Source organism: Onychostoma macrolepis, chromosome 12 (genome assembly GCF_012432095.1).
Source record: "Onychostoma macrolepis isolate SWU-2019 chromosome 12, ASM1243209v1, whole genome shotgun sequence".
NCBI lineage: Eukaryota > Metazoa > Chordata > Actinopteri > Cypriniformes > Cyprinidae > Onychostoma > Onychostoma macrolepis.
The window spans coordinates 18,937,317-18,956,597 of NC_081166.1; the positions used below are offsets into that span (position 1 = coordinate 18,937,317).

Consider the following 19,281-nt stretch of genomic DNA (forward strand, 5'->3'; position numbering starts at 1 on the left):
GAATTGGCCTGCCCGCAGTCTAGATCTTTCACCTATGGAGAACATTTGGCACATCCTTAAACAAAAAATACGTCAAAGACGACCACAAACTCTTCAGCAGATGGAAACCTATATAAGGCAAGAATGGGACCAAATTCCAACACCAAAACTCCATAAACTCATAACCTCGATGCCCAGATATCTTCAAACTGTTTTGAAAAGAAGAGGAGATGCTACACCATGGTAAACATGCCCCTGTCCCAACTATTTTGAGACCTGTAGCAGGCATCATATTTGAAATGAGCTAATCCTGTGCATAAAATTTTTACATTTCTCAGTTTAAACATTTGTTATGTTATCTATGTTCTATTGTGAATAAAATATTGGCTCACGTGATTTGAAATTCTTTTAGTTTTCATTTTTTTCAAATTTAAAAAACGTCCCAACATTTCTGGAATTCGGGTTGTAAATTTACTTAAAAAATTTAGTTGTTGCATTTATTTGTGCATTTCATTAATATTTTATGTGCAAACTGAGTTTCGGTTTTATGAATCAATGACAGGGCAAAATTTGACAGGGCAAAAAAAAAAAAAAAAAGTGTGTGGTATTACATAGGCTATCATTAATACTAGAGCAAGCTATTTGAATTAAAGTGCTGTCAAGTCCATGTGGATAACTGAATATTATGCAATGTTTATCCACTGAACACAACTCATCACAAAATGTATTAAAAAACAGAAAAAGAAAAAAAAATCTATAAAGATATGTTGCACTGTACATTAACTTGCAATAATTTTGGCTAACACACATCACATTCTCATGGAGTGTAGCTAGCAGATTTGTTGGTCACAATCACCATGTCTTTGTTACAATTAGTACCTCTTAGAACTTAAAACTTCCTTTACTATAAACAACAGCATAAAAGGTGTTGTAAGATGGACTGCCAACTGTGGGGAGACAGAGACAGAGAAAAGCTCCCAAAACTCTCAAATTATCTTTTAAATGGTCACAAAAACTCTCACATAATCCTTCAACAGTAATATCCTCTTGTTGCGCATTTGTCCATGATCCTATAATCATTCAAGAAAAATTACAAAATAATTATTTCATTACACAGAAAGTCCTGCCTGCTCAGCACTGCTCCGCCTCAATGAACCCCTCTTTTTCGTAACCCCCAAGATCAACCTCAGCATAGCTGGAATTGCATCCTTGATTCCGAAACTTCATGGAGGGCCAATAGTTATTGGTGTGACGCTGTGAATAAGAGACACCACAACAGCTTACAATTATAGTAAAAGAGTTTAAATTGTATGGATGGATGAATAGATAGATAGATAAATAGACAGACAGACAGACAGACAGACAGATAGATAGATAGATAGATAGATAGATAGATAGATAGATAGATAGATAGATAGATAGATAGATAAAGTACTTACCTGCATGAGGTAGAAAGGAGGAGCAACAGTTGGATGTGTGTTAATGTAGTAGACAGCCAACAAGGTCAAGAACACCAGTAGAACCAAAGCTGCCACTACACCTGCAATGATGGCTGTGTGTTCTGGTGCTTCTTCCTCACCTGAAAGTGTGAAAGAAAGTAAAGTAATTTTAACCAGGAATAAAGTTGTTATTTACAGTTCGAAGTACACAACAATTTTCCAATTCATAGAGCAAGTATTAGATGTTCAAAAGTTTAAATGAACACATACAGGTGCATCTCAATAAATTAGAATGTCGTGAAAAGTTCATTTTTTCTTGTAGCTTATTTCAAAAACTGAAACTTTCATATATTTTAGATTAATTACATGTAAAGTAAAACATTAAAAAAAAAAAATGAAAGTCAAAAATCAGTATCTCAAAATATTAGAATATTTACATTTGAGTTTGAATAAATGACCATCCATACAGTATAAATTCTGGGTATCTCTTGTTCTTTGAAACCACAATAATGGGGAAGACTGCTGACTTGGAAATGATCCAGAAGATGAACATTGACACCCTCCACAAAGAGAGTAAGTCACAATAGGGCATTACTGAAAGGTGTGGCTGTTTACAGAGTGCTGTATCAAAGCATATTAAATCCAGTGTGAAGTTTCCACAGTCTGTGATGATTTGGGCTGCCATGTCATCTGCTGGTGTTGGTCCACTGTGTTGTCTGAAGTCCAGAGTCAACGCAGCCATGTACCAGGAAATTTTAGCGCACTTCATGCTTCCTTCTGTTGACAAGCTTTATGGAGATGCTGATTTCATTTTACAGCAGGACTTGGCACCTGCCCACACTGCCAAAGGTACCAAAAGCTGGTTCAATGACCATGGTGTTGGTGTGCTTGATTGGCCAGCAAACTCACCTGACCTGAACCCCATAGAGAATCTATGGGGTATTGTCAAGAGGAAGATTAGAGACACCAGACCCAACAATGCAGATGACCTGAAGGCAAAGCAACCTGGGCTTCCATACCACCTCAGCAGTGCCACAAACTGATCACCTCCATGCCACGCTGAATTGAGGCAGTAATTAAAGCAAAAGGAGCCCCTACCAAGTATTGAGTTCATGTACAGTAAATGAACATACTTTCCAGAAGGCCAACAATTCACTAAAAAATTTTTTTTTATTGGTCTTATGAAGTATTCTAATTTGTTGAGATAGTGAATTGGTGGGTTTTTGTTAAATGTGAGCCTAAATCATCACAATTAAAAGAACCAAAGACTTAGGGTGAATCCCATTTCTCTGTCTTACCCCTTCCCCTTCCCCCTTCCCATTAGTTTTGCGCGTTCACATGAGAGTAAGGGCTATCCCAATTCTCGTTTTGATCGAGGGTAGGGCTAAGGGAAGGGTAGATACCTATAAAACCAAGCATTTTCGCGAGCTTACTTGAAACCGAGGGGTACCCAGAACACACTGCGCAACCGGCAACAATCAAGTATTTTCGGCTTAAATAATTTATTAAAAAATTACGACAGTCTTGTTTTGTGCTCTAGACAGTCCTGTACATATATATTTGCAACCATGTTCTTAATTGAAACGTTTTTAAAAATCGCTAGTTTGCGACGCTAACGTTACATTGCTGATTTGCACAACAGTCCCGCAGACTAGCCTTGAATGGACTCCATGCATGTCTACAGTTTTAACAAGTTTGTAAAACGATCCAAAGTTCGTGATCAACACTTGTCGGCTCTGGTGACGCAGCAGCCAGCTAGCGACGGTGTATGATGACGTAATCGTAACCAAGTGGTGTCTCATTTCATAGGGGTATGTTTTCACCCCTAGCGCTTACCACTCGGTTTCGAGGGACAAGGGCTAGGGGTAAGACGAAGGGGAAGGGGTAAGACAGAGAAATTGGATTCACCCTTAAACTACTTCAGTCTGTGTGCATTGAATTTATTTAATACACAAGTTTCACGATTTGAGTTGAATTACTGAAATAAATGAACTTTTCCACGACATTCTAATTCACTGAGATGCACCTGTATCGAGCACATAAGACATAAATAGATGATTCAGCTCAGCATATGTGTGGTACAGTAAATCACAAGCAAAACTATAAAATATATTAGTGCAACACCAAGTAGCATTTTAATCTTTAACGCAGAGACTGAATTTAAACTGAACTTTTACTTGGTCCTGGGCTTTATATTGACACATTGTCACAGTTGGTTTTGGGTTTTGTTGGTGTTCATGTCTTTTGCTTTGTATTCATGCTCTTAGTTTAGTTTCCTGGTTTGTCATGTGTTCCTAGCCCCTCATGTGATCATGTCATTAGGCTTGTTTGAGATGAACTACCGGCTTGCGAGACTAGCTGCTTGCAGTCAGCGCTGAATTAAAAACAAAGGCATCAAGTCAGACACTTTCTGCTCATGGTAATGATGCTCTCGCGGTGTTTGCATACTCTATCACAGGAAGTGAAATAAGTGCAATATTTGTCAAATACACAGACATTTCAGAAACGTTTTCACAAGTAACAGAAACACAAGTAATATAAATTTTTATATACTGCTTAATACAGCGCCATCTGTTCATGAATAAAGTTCAACATAAACATATACTATACTAGGGGTGTCAAACTCAGTTCCTGGAGGGCCGGAGCCTGATCCAGCTAATTAAGTCATTCAAGCTTATTTGAAAACTAGATGGTTTGTGTGCTGGATCAGGGTTGGAAAAAAAATTCTGCAGGGCTGCGGCCCTCCAGGAACTGAGTTTGACACCCTGTACTATACTATTTAAATAACAATAAAGTGGGGGTATATATGCTTTTCAGTGTTTTTTTTAATTTTATAAACGTGACCAGTGCTTAATTTGTACATTTGTACAGCAGGGTGACAGATCCGGCATGTGCTTAGAGGAGGGAGATGTAACGGAGCATTCAGCTGATCACATTGGTGGGCCAGTTTAAGTGATTAACAGCGTGCATCAGTTGCTTTTATTAGGGTTCGCACATCAAAAAGAACCCTGAAAAAGCCATGAAATTTTGAAACAGCAATTTCCAGGCCTGGGGGAAAAATAAAAAAAAATAAAAAATAAAATAAATAAATAAATAATAATAATAATGGAATTTTATTTCACAAATCTCTGTAATAGAGATTTGTGAAATAAAATTCCATTATTATTATTAATTATTATTATTTATTTATTTTTATTTTTAATTGTTCTACTTCATGCGAAGGGTAGCAAATAGGCTTGTTCTACTACACACAATCCTATTTGCTACACTTCGCATGAAGTAGGACAAGCCTATTTGCTACCCTTGTCTGTGTGTTATGTTCTGACTGGTTTCTTGGTTCATGTGTCATGTTCTCATTGGTTGTCTTTGTATTGTTTCTCATTGGTTGGTTCTTGTCATGTGACCATAATTGTTTGATATAAGTAGCCCTCATGTTGCCTTTAGGTGCGTTCAACTTCATGTGGTGCCGCAAAAATTGGCTGCCGCCTGACAAAAGCAATGCATTCTGGTTAGAACATCTGTCCGATGCTGCAGCCGCCTTACGATCACATGTGCTGTCAAAGTACAGCGAGAGCAAAACGAGACGAGCCGCCGAGGTCAGACGCTGCAGTTGCTCAAAATCGGCTGCAAAAGCCTTGATGACGACACACTTTATTCTCATTGGTTAGATTCTGTGATGACAAGCATGAGGTGTGTTGCGTGTTTATTCTAACAATTCAATTCCAATAATGCTCACAAATCAGTTTTTTTAACAGTAAAAGCATTTTTAGTGTAGTCGCACTGTTATTTTGAATCACGTTTATCGATAAAACACTGATAAAAGCATATATACCCCCACTTTATTGGTATTTAAATAGTATATGTTAATGTTGAACTTTATTCATGAACAGATGGCGCTGTATTAAGCAGTATATAAAAAGTGTTTCTGTTGCTCATGAAAACATTTCTGTGTATTTGAAAAACATAACATTTAATTCACTTCATCTGTGATAACAGTATGCAAACACCGTGAGAGCGTCACTACTGGGAACAGAAAGTGTCTGACTTGACGTCTCCACTTTTAATTTCGCCCCGACTGCAAGCGGCTGCTCTCGCCAGCCGGTGGCAGGCTAGTGTAGTGCATCTCGAACACACCTTTTGTGTCTGGTCTAGCTTCGAACTGTGACCTGCTGTCAATGAGTTGTGTTTCTGTTTATGCCAAGTCAAGTCAAGTTTTCTGGATTACACTCTGCTTAATAAAACTGCACTTGGGTTCAATCCACAACTTGCCTTCAGTGGACTTCCATTACACACATATCAGAATGGATGCACAATGATTTTGTTTATTAATCAAATTATAATTTTGAGTTTTTTTTTGTCATGCTTTTGTAGTTTTTCTGTTTAGCTTTATTTCTTATTCCAGTTTTAACTTTAGTATTTATAAAACAGATAAAACGTGAACTTCGAGCGCTATTAGGAACTAAACTGAGAAGTCACATGCGGCATGAAAGCTGATCAAGCTGTATGTTCAGTGAAGAACGGAAAGGCACCCGCTTGAGCCATGCAATCAAGGCCAGTGAAGAAATTCTACAAGGCCATCTTCGCGTCTTCATGAAACTAATCTGGCATTTGAACTAATCCTATCGACCTGGAAGAAAGCCACAGTCGTGACCATCTTCAAGAAAGGCAATAGTCACGAATGTAAGAACTACCGTGACATTAATCTACTGTCAATTGTGGGTAAAGTCTTCATGAAAGTCATCCAATCACGGCCAGAGCGACATCGGCAGCAGACAAGCCACAAGGACAAGGGCGGATTCCATCCTCTCCTAGACTTTTGAGACCAGATCTCCTCTATCTGCCAGCTGATTGAGGAGAGAATCTGTTGTGCAAAGCATTTGGTCATCATCTTCACTGACTTCAAATCGGCGTTTAGTTGCGTGCACTGGTTGTCACTCTGTAAGGCTCTGGAGAAAGAACACGTCTCGCCAAATGTTGTCCACCTCCTCCAGAACCTCTACCAGTGTTTCCCATACATTGATTTTGATTTATTGAGGCCCACCTCAATATCAAAACTGACCGCCACAGATTTTTCAAAAGGTTTGGACTTCATTGAATAAAGGAGCACTGCATGTTTCAAAATCAAAACACGGAACAGGTGTTTTTATATGAATGTATTTTTGAAGGACACAGACTGTCTTCATAAAAGGTTTGATTTCATTTTCATTATTCTTCAATGCGGAAGTAAGCCAATGGGAAAGACTTCTGGGTAAGTAACCACTAAATATATAAATAGAGAAGAATAACAGTGTGCAGTAAATGGTAAAATTGTTTACACTACAAACCAGTGTGTTCATAATTAAAATAATACATTAAAATAATATGGTAAGACACACCAATTTGCAATATCAAGCAGGAAAACGAGCTGTTTTGTACAGTTAAAAATAGCTAGATGCTAGACCCATAAAATTTACAAATGGCCGTGCCCGCTCTTACAGAGAAAATAATTTCCCCTGGGGGAGGTGTAAGTCTGTGGGAAACACTGTCTACGATGAAAAACACATTCACAGCTGAAGAGTCTGAGGAGTTTTCCATCCATACTGGTGTCCGGAAAGGTGACACCGCCTCCCCCCATTTGTTTAATACATTGATCGATGTGATCATGAGGAAGATATTCGAGAACAAGCAGGGAGTCCAGTACGACAGATATTATGTTAGCTGACGACAGTGCCATCCTTACCAATACGGAGGTCACCGACACCCTCTACGATAGGGTGACCAGATATATGAAATGAAACCTGAGGACATTTCCTAGTTCAGTGGACAAAACATCAGTGAAATCTCACTTGTGATTATCTACAAATTAAAAAACGGGGACAATATATATATATATATATATATTTTTTATTTATTATTATTTTGTTGTGTTGTATTTGTATGTTGTGGATTTCATCATAATTAAAAATTACAGTGATGTTTGAGGATCAGACTTACTCAATTTTTTTTTTAATACAATTCACCAAAAATCACACTATAAAAAATAATCAATAGTAACTATTGCAAATAGCAAACATATCAAAACAGTATTATAACAAAATTATAGCTGCAAGCAGCAATATGGGGCCGAGCCTCTGAAGGGGCTGTGCCGCAGAGCAGAGCAGGAAGATCAAAAATCAAAAATGGCACAAATTGAATGAATGTGAAAAACAGCCGTTTCAGAATTATTGACAAGAATGAACTTTAAATGAACAGAAGTTCAAATGACAAAGAACACAGCATGGATAAAAACATTTATTTCTAATCCAGGAGCAATAAGGATTTGTACAATGCTGATCTGGATAATAAACGAATCAAAACAGCACAACATTACACACAGTTATATAAAGTTGCATCACACGGGACTCGAACCCAATCTCTGAGTCATGCGCCTGTCGCCGATAATGTTACACCACTGGAGAGATGGGTGTTCACACAGATGCTGAAGTTCATAAATTAAACTGAGAATCAATTAAAAGTAATGAATTTATACTTAAATGCACTGTCGTATTTTGAATAGATTGAGATTAGATCATTCTTGGAAAGGCACAATGCCTGCAACAGAAGGAACTTCATCATTTCTTGCCACAGTACCTCTTGCGGTCTGGGCATATGCCACATTGAGTGGCAAACCCACGACATGCAGCATGTGGGATCTGTGCTGCTGGTGAAAATGATCACAATCATACAATTGCCAGCTAGCTTGGTTGGATTTGGTTGGTTGGACTTTTACAGTCTATTTGCAAGTGTATTTGCAAGTTGTTTTGAACGTGCCTTAAATTGCATTCCAGGGACAGCTCCAGTTGGGGACAGGACACCAAAAACCGGGACTGTCCCCGGAAAACAGGGACGTCTGGTCACCCTACTCTACAATGTCGCCTTTTTCACCAAACCTTACAGACTGAAAATCAACATCGATAAGACCAAAGTTAGGACGACTAATGGCTCACCAGCATCCGTCCACCTTGAGAAAGTCTAAATTGAACAAGTACAAGACTTCAAGTACCTAGGATCTCTGGTCCAAGAGAAGAAGATCGCCTTGACAGCTGGAGTTCTTAATAGAATTGGCCAGGCAACAGTAGCATTCACCTCTCTGAAGTGGTGTTTGTTGAAGAAGGCTAACATTACTTCTGCGACTAAAATACAAATATTCTGAACATTGGTCATTCTTATTGTGTTATATGGATCAGAAACCTGGACCATCCTTATCTAGGAAATCAACAAGCTTGAGGTCTTCCAAATGCAATCTGGCATTACCATCTCCAGAATGAATATATCTAAAAAGTGTGACAACCAGCCTACAATCGAATAGTCCATTCATTTAACGACATCTGCCGGATGAGTGATGGCCAGCTGCCATTCTAGCTTCTCTGGTGCTGCTAACTGCAGACCTGGAAAGTTCACCATGCCACACCAAAGAAGACCTGGCTGAAGAAAATTAATCATGACCTAAGAAACCAACACATCACTCTCACGGATGCCAAAGCCTTGGCCACTGATCTGCATAAATGCATGTAGTAAACAAGGTTCACCCAAAGCAGCGTATGCACTTCGGAGGTGGCTCTAGCCCGACACCAGCTATAATAACAACAAAAATAATAATAATTAGAATCTAAAGTTCGAGATCAAACTTTAAATGTTGGCTTGGCAAAAGAGCAAGAGTACTTGTGTGTCCAGCGTTCTTGAGCTGCCCCGCTGCAAAAAAAAAAAAATTAAAATAGTATTTCTCTATGAACCCTTGCTATTTTCTATTCTAATAAAAAAGCCTACTAGGCTATGACAGCAGCTTCAACAGAGCTGGCTAGCTGGATGCGAAATAAGTCATGCCTTTTATTGTTTTCCCTGTTTGTTATTTGTTACATTCAGTTACGTCAAATATGTTGTCAATACCATTAAAATTAAGATTAAAAAATTTTAATGGTCTATCAGTATGTAGGAGATTACTGAAGTCACTTAAATGAAACATTTTCAAAGTCTGAACTGAGAGCTTGAAGGATTTGTTATCCTGTGGCTCCCTCGTGTGGACAACATTAGCATTATGGCCTTCATCTCTGAACAACATTAAGAGTAAATGGGCAATATGTTTTTGAATGATTACAAATGTTTAATGATTCCTTTACTGATAATATATCCACATTAAACTGAAATGTACTGATTCTGTATTTTATTTCATGCATTAAGAGTTTAATTATCGACTTACATTTTTAAGCAGTGATGATTGATTATTATGTGACTTGTTACATTTTTTTTTTTTAACAATTATAATATATAAACAATATAATAATGAAAAAGTACAACATTGTTGTCATAATATTTTTTATAGACACTTATTTTGAATTGTAATGGAGAAGGTTTTTATGACAACAAAAATCTTAATTGCTAAAAATTTTACACTAATTTAATTCATATTGTTTTTCAATAGGTCAAGCACCTTTTCATAAATATGACTGTTTCCGAGTATAACAGTATAACAGAGCAGGTTTTAGGTTTTTAGATGTTTAGATGCAGATATGGAAGAAACCTAAAATAACATTGCATAGTTTTCATTAAATATTGATTCTTCCTAAAGCAACAAAGAAAATATATCTGCAAGCAGCGATTACCGGGGTGCAAGTAACCACCTAAATCAATGATTAAAAATAGCATTTTGGGCAAATGCAGGTAATTTACCAAAGAAATATGATGATTTTAAACATTTATGACTGTTATAACGCCACCTATGGTCCAATCTCCATGAAACTTTGCATGCTTGCTATTCATATGTTAAAAACATCTCACTGAGTGAGATGGGAAAGAAAAGAAAAAAAGCATTTTCAAGTGCTGATTGTTGAAATTACATTGTTCCCTCTCTCTCTGTCACATACACACTCAGACAGAAATGAAAGGTTTAATAACACTGATACACAGTAAGCATGCTAACACACACACACACAAACAAACAAACAAACAGACAGACACAGACGGTTGTAAATAAAATAGTGATTCTCAACTCCATTACTGGAGACCTTCTGCCGTGCACTGCCGTGCTTATTGACTGCATCTGATTTAGATCACCGGCTCGTTAGAAGAGAGCTCCATGAAGGTTTAAGCACTTTAATGCTTTCATGACTTTTATGCTGTTAAGCTCTCTAGACCAACGTGAAATGCAGGGCTGACAATAGAACACATTCACAATGGAGAATTCATTAAAACTGTCTCTCTCTCTCTCTCTGTCACATACACACACAGAGAGAGAGAAATGAAAGGTTTAAAAATACTTAATAAACAGTAAGCATACAAACAAACAAACACATACACAGAAATGAAAGGTTTAATAATACTTAATACACGGCAAGCATGCTAACACACACACTCACTTTGTTGCAGATATAAAATAGTGATTCTCGACTCCATTATTAGATACCTTCTGCTCTGTGCTGCCTTATTGACCACACCTGACTCAGATCATCGGCTCATTAGAAGAGAGCTCCATAAACTGAGTAGTGTGTGAGATAAGAAATACATATATTATTATATAAATAATTACAATTTATCATACAACACTGTTTTTAACCTTTATAACTATTATAGTGCTATTTTTTGCCCAATCTCTCTTAAAATTTTACATGCTTGTTTAGAATGAAATCATGCATCATTTTACACAGTTTTGAGAATTTGTGGGCTTTCTTTTAGCATTTATAGGCCTTTGGGTATACTGTGTAAAGAACATATTATAAAATGACTGGTTTGTAGTTGTCCAAATGCAAATGTTCAACTTTTTTTTTTTTTGATAATTATTGACCTTGAGAGTCTAGAGAATAGTACTGCACTGATTTGATTGATTTTGAGTTGAAAACTGAGGGCTAGTTCACAGAAGTAGGTTTTTTAAATAATCTCAAATACTTAAAGAACAGTTTGACTGACAGCAGGGATCCTAGAAGCAAAGTTGATCATAATGAGAGGATCTATCGTATGATATGAAGATATAGTGTATAAGTGAATATTATGAACATTTTATTGCAATTTGAGGTCATTTACTATGGAAATACTGTGTTTTCGAGGCCTTTTTCACTGGTATAGCGCCACTTTTGGTCTGATCTCCATGACACTTTGCATATAAGAGTCATATATCACATGTTTTTACCAAGTTTCGTACAGTTTTGAGTTTTTGTTTAGATTTTATAGGCTTTTGGGTACATCTGGCCACGCCCCTTTTCTAAATGACTCTGTTATAGCTAAGCAAAGGACAAAATTCAACATTGTTTTGATAATTATTGATCTAAAGAGTCCAGAGAATTGCGCTGCAGTGGTTTGATCGAGATTGAGTGAAAAACCTAGGACTAGTTCGCAAAAGTAGGTTTTTAACATAATTGAGATTATTTAATGAACTATTTGATTGACAGCAATAGTACCTGGGTTGCTCATTATGAGGAGATCTATTGAATGATATGTTTATTGTGTGGATTTGTGAAACACCACGTGATTACACAGTCAAAAAACTCTTGTTAGCACCAACTAGTGGCTGATTTTCTTCAAAATTCTTACAGACCTTTAGGGCCATGAGTCGAACATGCTCACCTAGTTTCGTTTCGATCAACCTCCGTTAACCTTGTCTAATAGGTGCTCAAACTTAATTGGCTGATGGCGGCCATGTTTTTTGAGATATGCCAATGTCCTCATAGATACTTATGGCACATTGGATAAAGACCCTGCATACTAATTTTCGAGTCGATCGGTCTAACGGTCGCACAGTTATAGCTGTTTTTATGGGTTTTTTTCTAGAAAAAATGACAGATGGTTGACTTTGTTTGCATTTTTGTGCCACTTACTAACAAAATTTTGGCAATTGGGCATTAGCATTTAGCTGGCACGCTAAGTTTACAAATGTCCTTCATTGGTTTCATGTCGATCGGAGTAACGGTTCCTAAGATAATGGCAAATGTTTTTTAAGCACTAAAATGCAACGTGGCACAAACCATAAGGCAAAACCTGGCAAGTTTGGTACCGCTGGACTCGGCAAGGATTCAGGAGTCTAAAAAAGTGACTCCTGTGAAAATAAGTTGACCACACCCAAAGTTATAAGCATGTGAATGTTTGATTTTACCACTAGATGGCGCTGGCTCGAAACTTCTCACACTCCTTCAGTGCATCGTGCTAATGAACCATACCAAGTTTGGTAACAATACATCAATGCATTCATAAAATATAGCATTTGACTACAAAATTCAAAACGGCCATCGCCCAAAATGGCTGACACTGCAGGTAGTCTCATGTCATGCTTGTTATAGCACACAAAGTTTGGTCACAATACGCCAAACCGTTGTGGAGATATAGCCTCAGATCCATATTTGCGTGCTTTTCCTAGAATTTGTTTGCGTGTTATTCGAGAATGGTTTGACTAATCGACTTGAATTACAAAATGTTTTGCCAGCATGGTCTGTGTAGATGATCTGAGCCAATTTTGGTGAAAATTGGACGAACCGTCTAGGACGAGTTTGAAAAAGTAGGTTTTACGAACTATTGAAAATAACGAAAAAATTAAACCTTAAGATTTTTACATTTTGGACTGCATTCGATTCGGCTTAAGCCAAAGATTCAGAGGAAACTACATTTTTTTTTCATTTTGTGCCTTACGGTTCAAAAGTTATTAGCATAAACATGAGTGAAACTTTGGACAAGTGTTGGCGCTAGAGAGTTGCTGTGGTTAGTATTGAGACTATCCTCTATCAGTGTGCCAAATTTTACAACTTTCTCACAATCGGTTCTATGGGCTGCCATAGACACAATGGCGGAAGAAGAAACGGAAGAATAAGAACGCCAACGGATACAATAGGTGCCTACGCACCTTCGGTGCTTGGTCCCTAATAATAACACCAACAAAAACAATAGGTGCCATCGCACCTTCGGTACTTGGCCCCTAATAATAAGAATTCTAACGGATACAATAGGTGCCCAAGCACTATGGAAGCAAACATCAGACCAACTGTGAGTAATTGAGGCCATTTTAAGATGATTGTAGTCCAAATGGCTGAAAAATCATATAAAACTACTAGTAATATGATTGAATGACTTATCACTTTTGACCAAGAGGTGGCACCATTATCAAATCGATGTGGAGTGTTCTGTGTGAGTTGACAATGAGTTTGGTGTCAATATGTCAAAGCATTGCAGAGATACAGCCTCAGAATCAGTTTGGCATCATGTCTCAACATTGTAGCAGCGCTATACAAAAACAGTTTCGTCTATCGATATGGCGGGTTACTGTAAATGCATGTGCCCGCTGGGCACCGTTTTCCTGATGCCACCGGGGTGGCGTTTACACTGACGGCTTGGGCCCGCCATCGCTGCTTGCAGCTATATATATTTTTTCAATTGTTCGGGGCTTTTGGTGGCCTTAACGTGCTCAAAAACTCTTAGGACACCGCAAAGGCTGGGACCCGGGCGTGGCACAGGGGCTCTACGGCGCCCCCTGGACCACAGTCAGAAAACTTGATGTATATCTCACACATACTTGCATGTATTCATATGAAACTCGGTACACATATAGATCTCATTAAGCCAAAGAACTTTCGTGCTGCATGTCATAGGCTCCGCCCAACAGGAAGCCCAACAGAAGGCTATTCAGCGCTGTCTAAAAAGCACATGCTCTGGAATTTGATTTAATACTCTGAGGATTTCCAACCGATTGCTACCAAACTCGGTGAACATGATCTCAAGACATTGGGGATGCTAAATTGCGAAGGGATTTTTGATATCTTGAACGGTTTGCCCATGGCGAGGCGATGAATTTATGGCGAGAAATGAGAAACAGGAAGTGTCTAATAACATCCACATGCATTGTCTGATTTTGAACAAACTTCAGGGTTTTGTTCGATCGGATAGATGTGACCATTAGGAGTCAAAGTTATAGTGCCACCAACTGGCAGCAGGAAGTGTGTCATTTTCGAAATGAATTTGAATTCAGCATCCTATTTTTACCCGATTTGCTTCAAACTTCATCAGAATAATGTCAAAACACAGCCGACGTAAAACTGTTGAGGGGATATTACCTCACCTTTTGACAAAACTTGGGAGGTTAGTTTTAGCTACAGTCACCAACTTTCAAATTTACAGTCATTAGCTACGGCCAACAGGAAGTTGGCTATTTTGATTTGAATGTGGATGTTTGGAAAAATATGGCTGTAAATTAATTCATACCCCTCCAAGCAGAAACAAGTAGTTCACACCAAACTTTGTCAATATGATACCAAGATACTTAAGATACTAAATTGTGAACATATTTTGGATACCTTGAACGGTGTTGCCATGACAATTTACTTACACATTTAAAGTGCATTATATAAACAGAAAAATTATAACAGAAAATTAAAAAAAACTATCAGACATCTGATCTCATTCTAATGCTCCGGGGCCAAGAAAAAATAAAAACTATCAGACATTTAAATTGACATATGAAGTCTGTAATAACAAGGATGACCACCTGATGGAGTCAAAGGATAAAAACAAATATTTTAACCCTAATCCTATTCATCTTATTCTCAGTGTATCAGAGTGAAAAAATAACTGCATAGAATCAGTTGATATGGACTGTACAGTCAATATAGCTTTATATAATTATCACAAATGCTTATCATTATACACTGTATGCAGAATTATTAGGCAAGTTGATATTCTGGTCATATTTCTTTGCCAATAAATTGTTCCAATTCCAAACCACATCAATCTTAAACTACTATTGATTTTGTATTTAATAATTTCTAAGTTATATATAATTGACCATGAAGGCTGAAAGTCAAAAACTCCTTATTTCAGGTGTGCTGAATTATTAGGCAGGTTTTCTTTTACAGATAAAATGAGCCAAAAAAGAGATTGAACTCAGACTAAAAAAAAATTAAATAATTAAATGCCAATGAGAAGGATGCAATACTAATTCAATAATAGAATTAGCAAAGTTAAGGCATGATCATTGGGCAGCTAAATGCTCATTGGGTCAGAAGAGTCAGAAAAAACAGGTGGAGAAGAAAAGACACTTTAACTGCAAAAGAATTAAGAATTAAGGTGAAGAATTAGCTGTGAAACCATCAGGAATCATTTAGTCTCCAGCACCACCATTTTCCAGAACTGCAACCTTCCTGGAGTCTCCAGAAGTGCAATGTGTCAGGTTCTCAGAGACCTTGCTTGGGTAAAAAATGCTAAAAAAATAACCCTCACTTAATATGAATAACATGCTGAAGTGTTGTGAAATACATGAAGACTGATTTTGTATAGGCTTTATGGACAGATAAGTTGAGAGTGACTCTCGAATGACCAGCATCACATCCTCTTGTACCACTGTTTGAAGAATTTATCTTTCAGAATCTGGCAGTAAGTTTTAGGAGCTCATTTTTATTCCATCTCCTATCCTAAAAAGTTTGTCTTGCAGAGATTGACTAAAATGGTCCTTCAAGAGTCACTCTCAATTTATCTGTCCATAAAGCCTATACAAAATCAGTCTTCATGTATTGAATTAGTATTGCATCCTTCTCACAGGCATTTAATTATTTAATTTTTTTTTACTTTTAGTCTGAGTTCAATCTCTTTTTTGGCTCATTTTATCTGTAAAAGAAAACCTGCCTAATAATTCAGCACACCTGAAATAAGGAGTTTTTGACTTTCAGCCTTCATGGACAATTATATATAACTTAGAAATTATTAAATACAAAATCAATAGTAGTTATTAAGATTGATGTGGTTTGGAATTGGTAAAATGTTCTTGGAAAAAAAAAATATGACCATAATACTCAACTTGCCTAATAATTCTGCACATAGTGTAGATCATGGCCGGACTCGTCCATGTTTTGGAGAATCTTGGCCTGGAACACCTGGAGTACCGCCATCATATGCAGTGCTGAGCAAGCTTGGCCAGCCGCTGCATAAGTCCTGTTGGCCAAGGCCAATATCATCCTGCAGGGCTTCGATGGATGTGCTGCATGGGCTGATGGTGGGCACAGGTGGGCAGTAACCGCCTCTTCCAGAGGGGGAAAGTAAGTTGCTTGTAAATTGCTGCCGGCAAGAACGGAGCGGGCCATTGGTAGGAGGATTGCTGCCCCTTCAGCTGCCACTCATCGAGGAGGCCATGAGCAAGTTCTTACGGGGCTGACCAATCCAGGCCGATTTCCTTCACTGTCTTTGATAGAACGCAGATCAGATCGCTGTCCACGCTCGGTAGTATTGAGTGTGAGAGAGGAGGGGCTTCAAGGCTCTTTGCCAGAACACACCCACTCTTCAGCATCCAACAGCGTTAAGGACATGGATTCATCAACGGCAATCTTTTCCCCGGAAGCGCTGAAGGAAACTAACCGAGATACAGCCAACGAGGGGTGTCAATCCTCCTGTGTGAAGCACACCGGTGAGACGAGGCGATGCGGAAAGAGTGGAGCTAGCATGACATTACCTGAGCCCGGTTTCAGGACCCCACTGCTCTGCCATTTCTTTGTCTTAGGCGAGAAAGGAAATGAAAGATCAGAGCAGGGAGGACCGCCTTCATCAAAGAAGGAAATCCGTGTGCGAAGACGGATGAGACTCATGCTCTTCAATTAAATTAAATTCAATTCAATTCAGAGAGAGCATGATGTCTCAGTGAGCGCAGCCTATGCATGGGTGCTGCCCAGGCAGGTGACGCACTCACTGTGCCCATCTGCATCATTGCAGCAATGTCGCAGGGGTAATTTTCTCTGAAATTTACTCTTCTATGTTGCCAGATGGCTGCAGGGTAAGGCTTCAATGTCTTCCTCTGCCGGGGCTCATTCTACGGTGGTGAGTAGGCTGAGCTTCTTCCTCTTCTTCTGTGAAGAGGTGATCTCATTACTGAAGAAGAAAAGTCTGATGAAATGGTGCTCTGAGCCAACGTAAATAGCAATTGGCTCCTCCCCTTTCGGTGGGTTACAGCACCATTTGTGCTGCTACACAAACATGAACAAAATCAGGCTTCAGTAACAGAGTAGACAGGAGTTTCCCCACATACAGGTGCATCTCAATAAATTAGAATGTCATGGAAAAGTTCATTTATTTCAGTAATTAAACTCAAATTGTGAAAATTGTGTATTAAATAAATTCAATGCACACAGACTGAGTCCTAAGTCTTTGGTTCTTTTAATTGTGATGATTTTGGCTCACATTTAACAAAAACCCACCAATTCACCATCTCAACAAATTAGAATACTTCATAAGACCAATACAAAAAAAAAAAAACATTTTTAGTGAACTGTTGGCCTTCTGGAAACCATGTTCATTTACTGTATATGTACTCAATACTTGGTAGGGGCTCCTTTTGCTTTAATTACTGCCTCAATTCGGCGTGGCATGGAGGTGATCAGTTTGTGGCACTGCTGAGGTGGTATGGAAGTCCAGGTTTCTTTGACAGTGGCCTTCAGCTCATCTGCATTTTTTGGTCTCTTGTTTCTCATTTTCCTCTTGACAATACACCATAGATTCTCTGGATAGTCAGCCTGGTCTCACAAAATTCTGTGTAATGACCACGGACTCTTAACCCCCGAATCTATGGTGGAATCACGGAATCTCCGAAAATTCCGTGATGGGCTCACAGAAGTGATACCAATGTAAGTCAGTGACAGGCATCAGCCATGGTCCATGCACGGATTCACTGGTTTGGATCATTGTAGAAGTTTTTATCTCTACTTTAAGGAAAACTTTGAACATTTGTTTTTACCATTCACATTTATTCTGTTTAGACTTTTTTTTTTTTTCTTTTTACTTTTGCAGGGAAAAAAAGGTTCATTTAAAAGAGAAAACTGCCAATGAGGTAAGACAAATATAATGAATCTAATTCAAGATTGGATTGCTGTGAATTCTTAGTCACTACTATAGTAATAATTTTTTTTTTTTTTTAAATAGCAGAAATAAAGGTTTTGGAATGGTGGAGGGATGCAGTGAAATAAGAAGAGGTTTAAATATCCTTACATTACAGGATTAAATAAAAAAATCTATAGAATCTGTAATCATGCCAAACTTTTTCCACTGGATTTCAGACTGTGAAAGTGCTGAAATGTACTCATCAAGAATAAGTAATAGCCAGGGGCGGCACCAGAGAATTTTGAACGCAGGTGCTGAGGGGGTGCTAGATTAATGACAAGGGGAGCTGGGCAATTAATAGTAAATATGACCAAAACATGTTGTTGTTGTTATTATTTTTTATATGAATAATAAAATCGCTATATAGGCGCATTTAAAATGTTTATGAGGAGTGGGAGTATTATCGCGTAACCTACTGTATGACATGGAGGCGTTCGCGCAATAATTCTATTTATTTATTTATTTTTCCTGAGGAATGACCTTAAAATATTCCTGTCATTTTTGGATGTGCTTTCTGTCATCTCATGCAGTCTCTGTGAATGGAGCGCTCACAACAAAGAACCAGTTCACATAACAAATAAATTTGCAGAAATCTTGAAAACCTATTAAAAAAAACACACAAACAAAAAAAGAATATACGGTGTTAAGCACCGTCCCTCACCATCATTTAGATTTTTTTTAATAGTAATAAAAATACTTTAGTTCAGTTTAGAGAACAGACACAATTAGAACTAAACGCGGCTGCTCAATGCAGCACACCGAACGAACTACAATCGCAGATCAGATTTCATTTATCACGTGAAGAGAGTGAGTCGAGCTGACTGACAAGAAGAGTGAGGTGAGACCGACAAGACGAAGGCAGAAGAGTTTCAAAACGAAATGTAAAAGCGACTGTTTTAAAAATATTTTGGATTTTGGAAAAGCCTGTTGACCTGCCATTTAGCCTATATTTTAGCTCATTATTTTACATCAAGGTGTATGCAGTCCGTGCCTCCAAACTTTCTTAATCGTTTTGCTA

The 19,281-nt window shown here is 38.0% G+C and overlaps 1 protein-coding gene across 4 annotated transcripts in view; it reads right to left on the reverse strand.

Annotated features, from left to right (window-relative positions):
- Window positions 1-282: 282 nt before the first annotated feature.
- The window catches only part of plxdc1 (plexin domain containing 1), a 256,512-nt gene continuing 237,513 nt past the window's right edge, over window positions 283-19,281 (reverse strand). For 2 of the 4 annotated variants that reach the window (XM_058793072.1, XM_058793070.1), the window contains 2 exons: window positions 1,419-1,558; window positions 284-1,233 (listed from right to left, as the gene is read on the reverse strand). In XM_058793072.1, coding sequence (XP_058649055.1) covers window positions 1,111-1,233; window positions 1,419-1,558 — 263 coding nt within the window. In that variant the 3' untranslated portion in view covers window positions 284-1,110. Of the gene's footprint in view, window positions 1,234-1,418; window positions 1,559-19,281 lie in introns of all 4 variants that reach the window. The other 2 variants (XM_058793071.1, XM_058793074.1) reach the window with 2 other exon arrangements.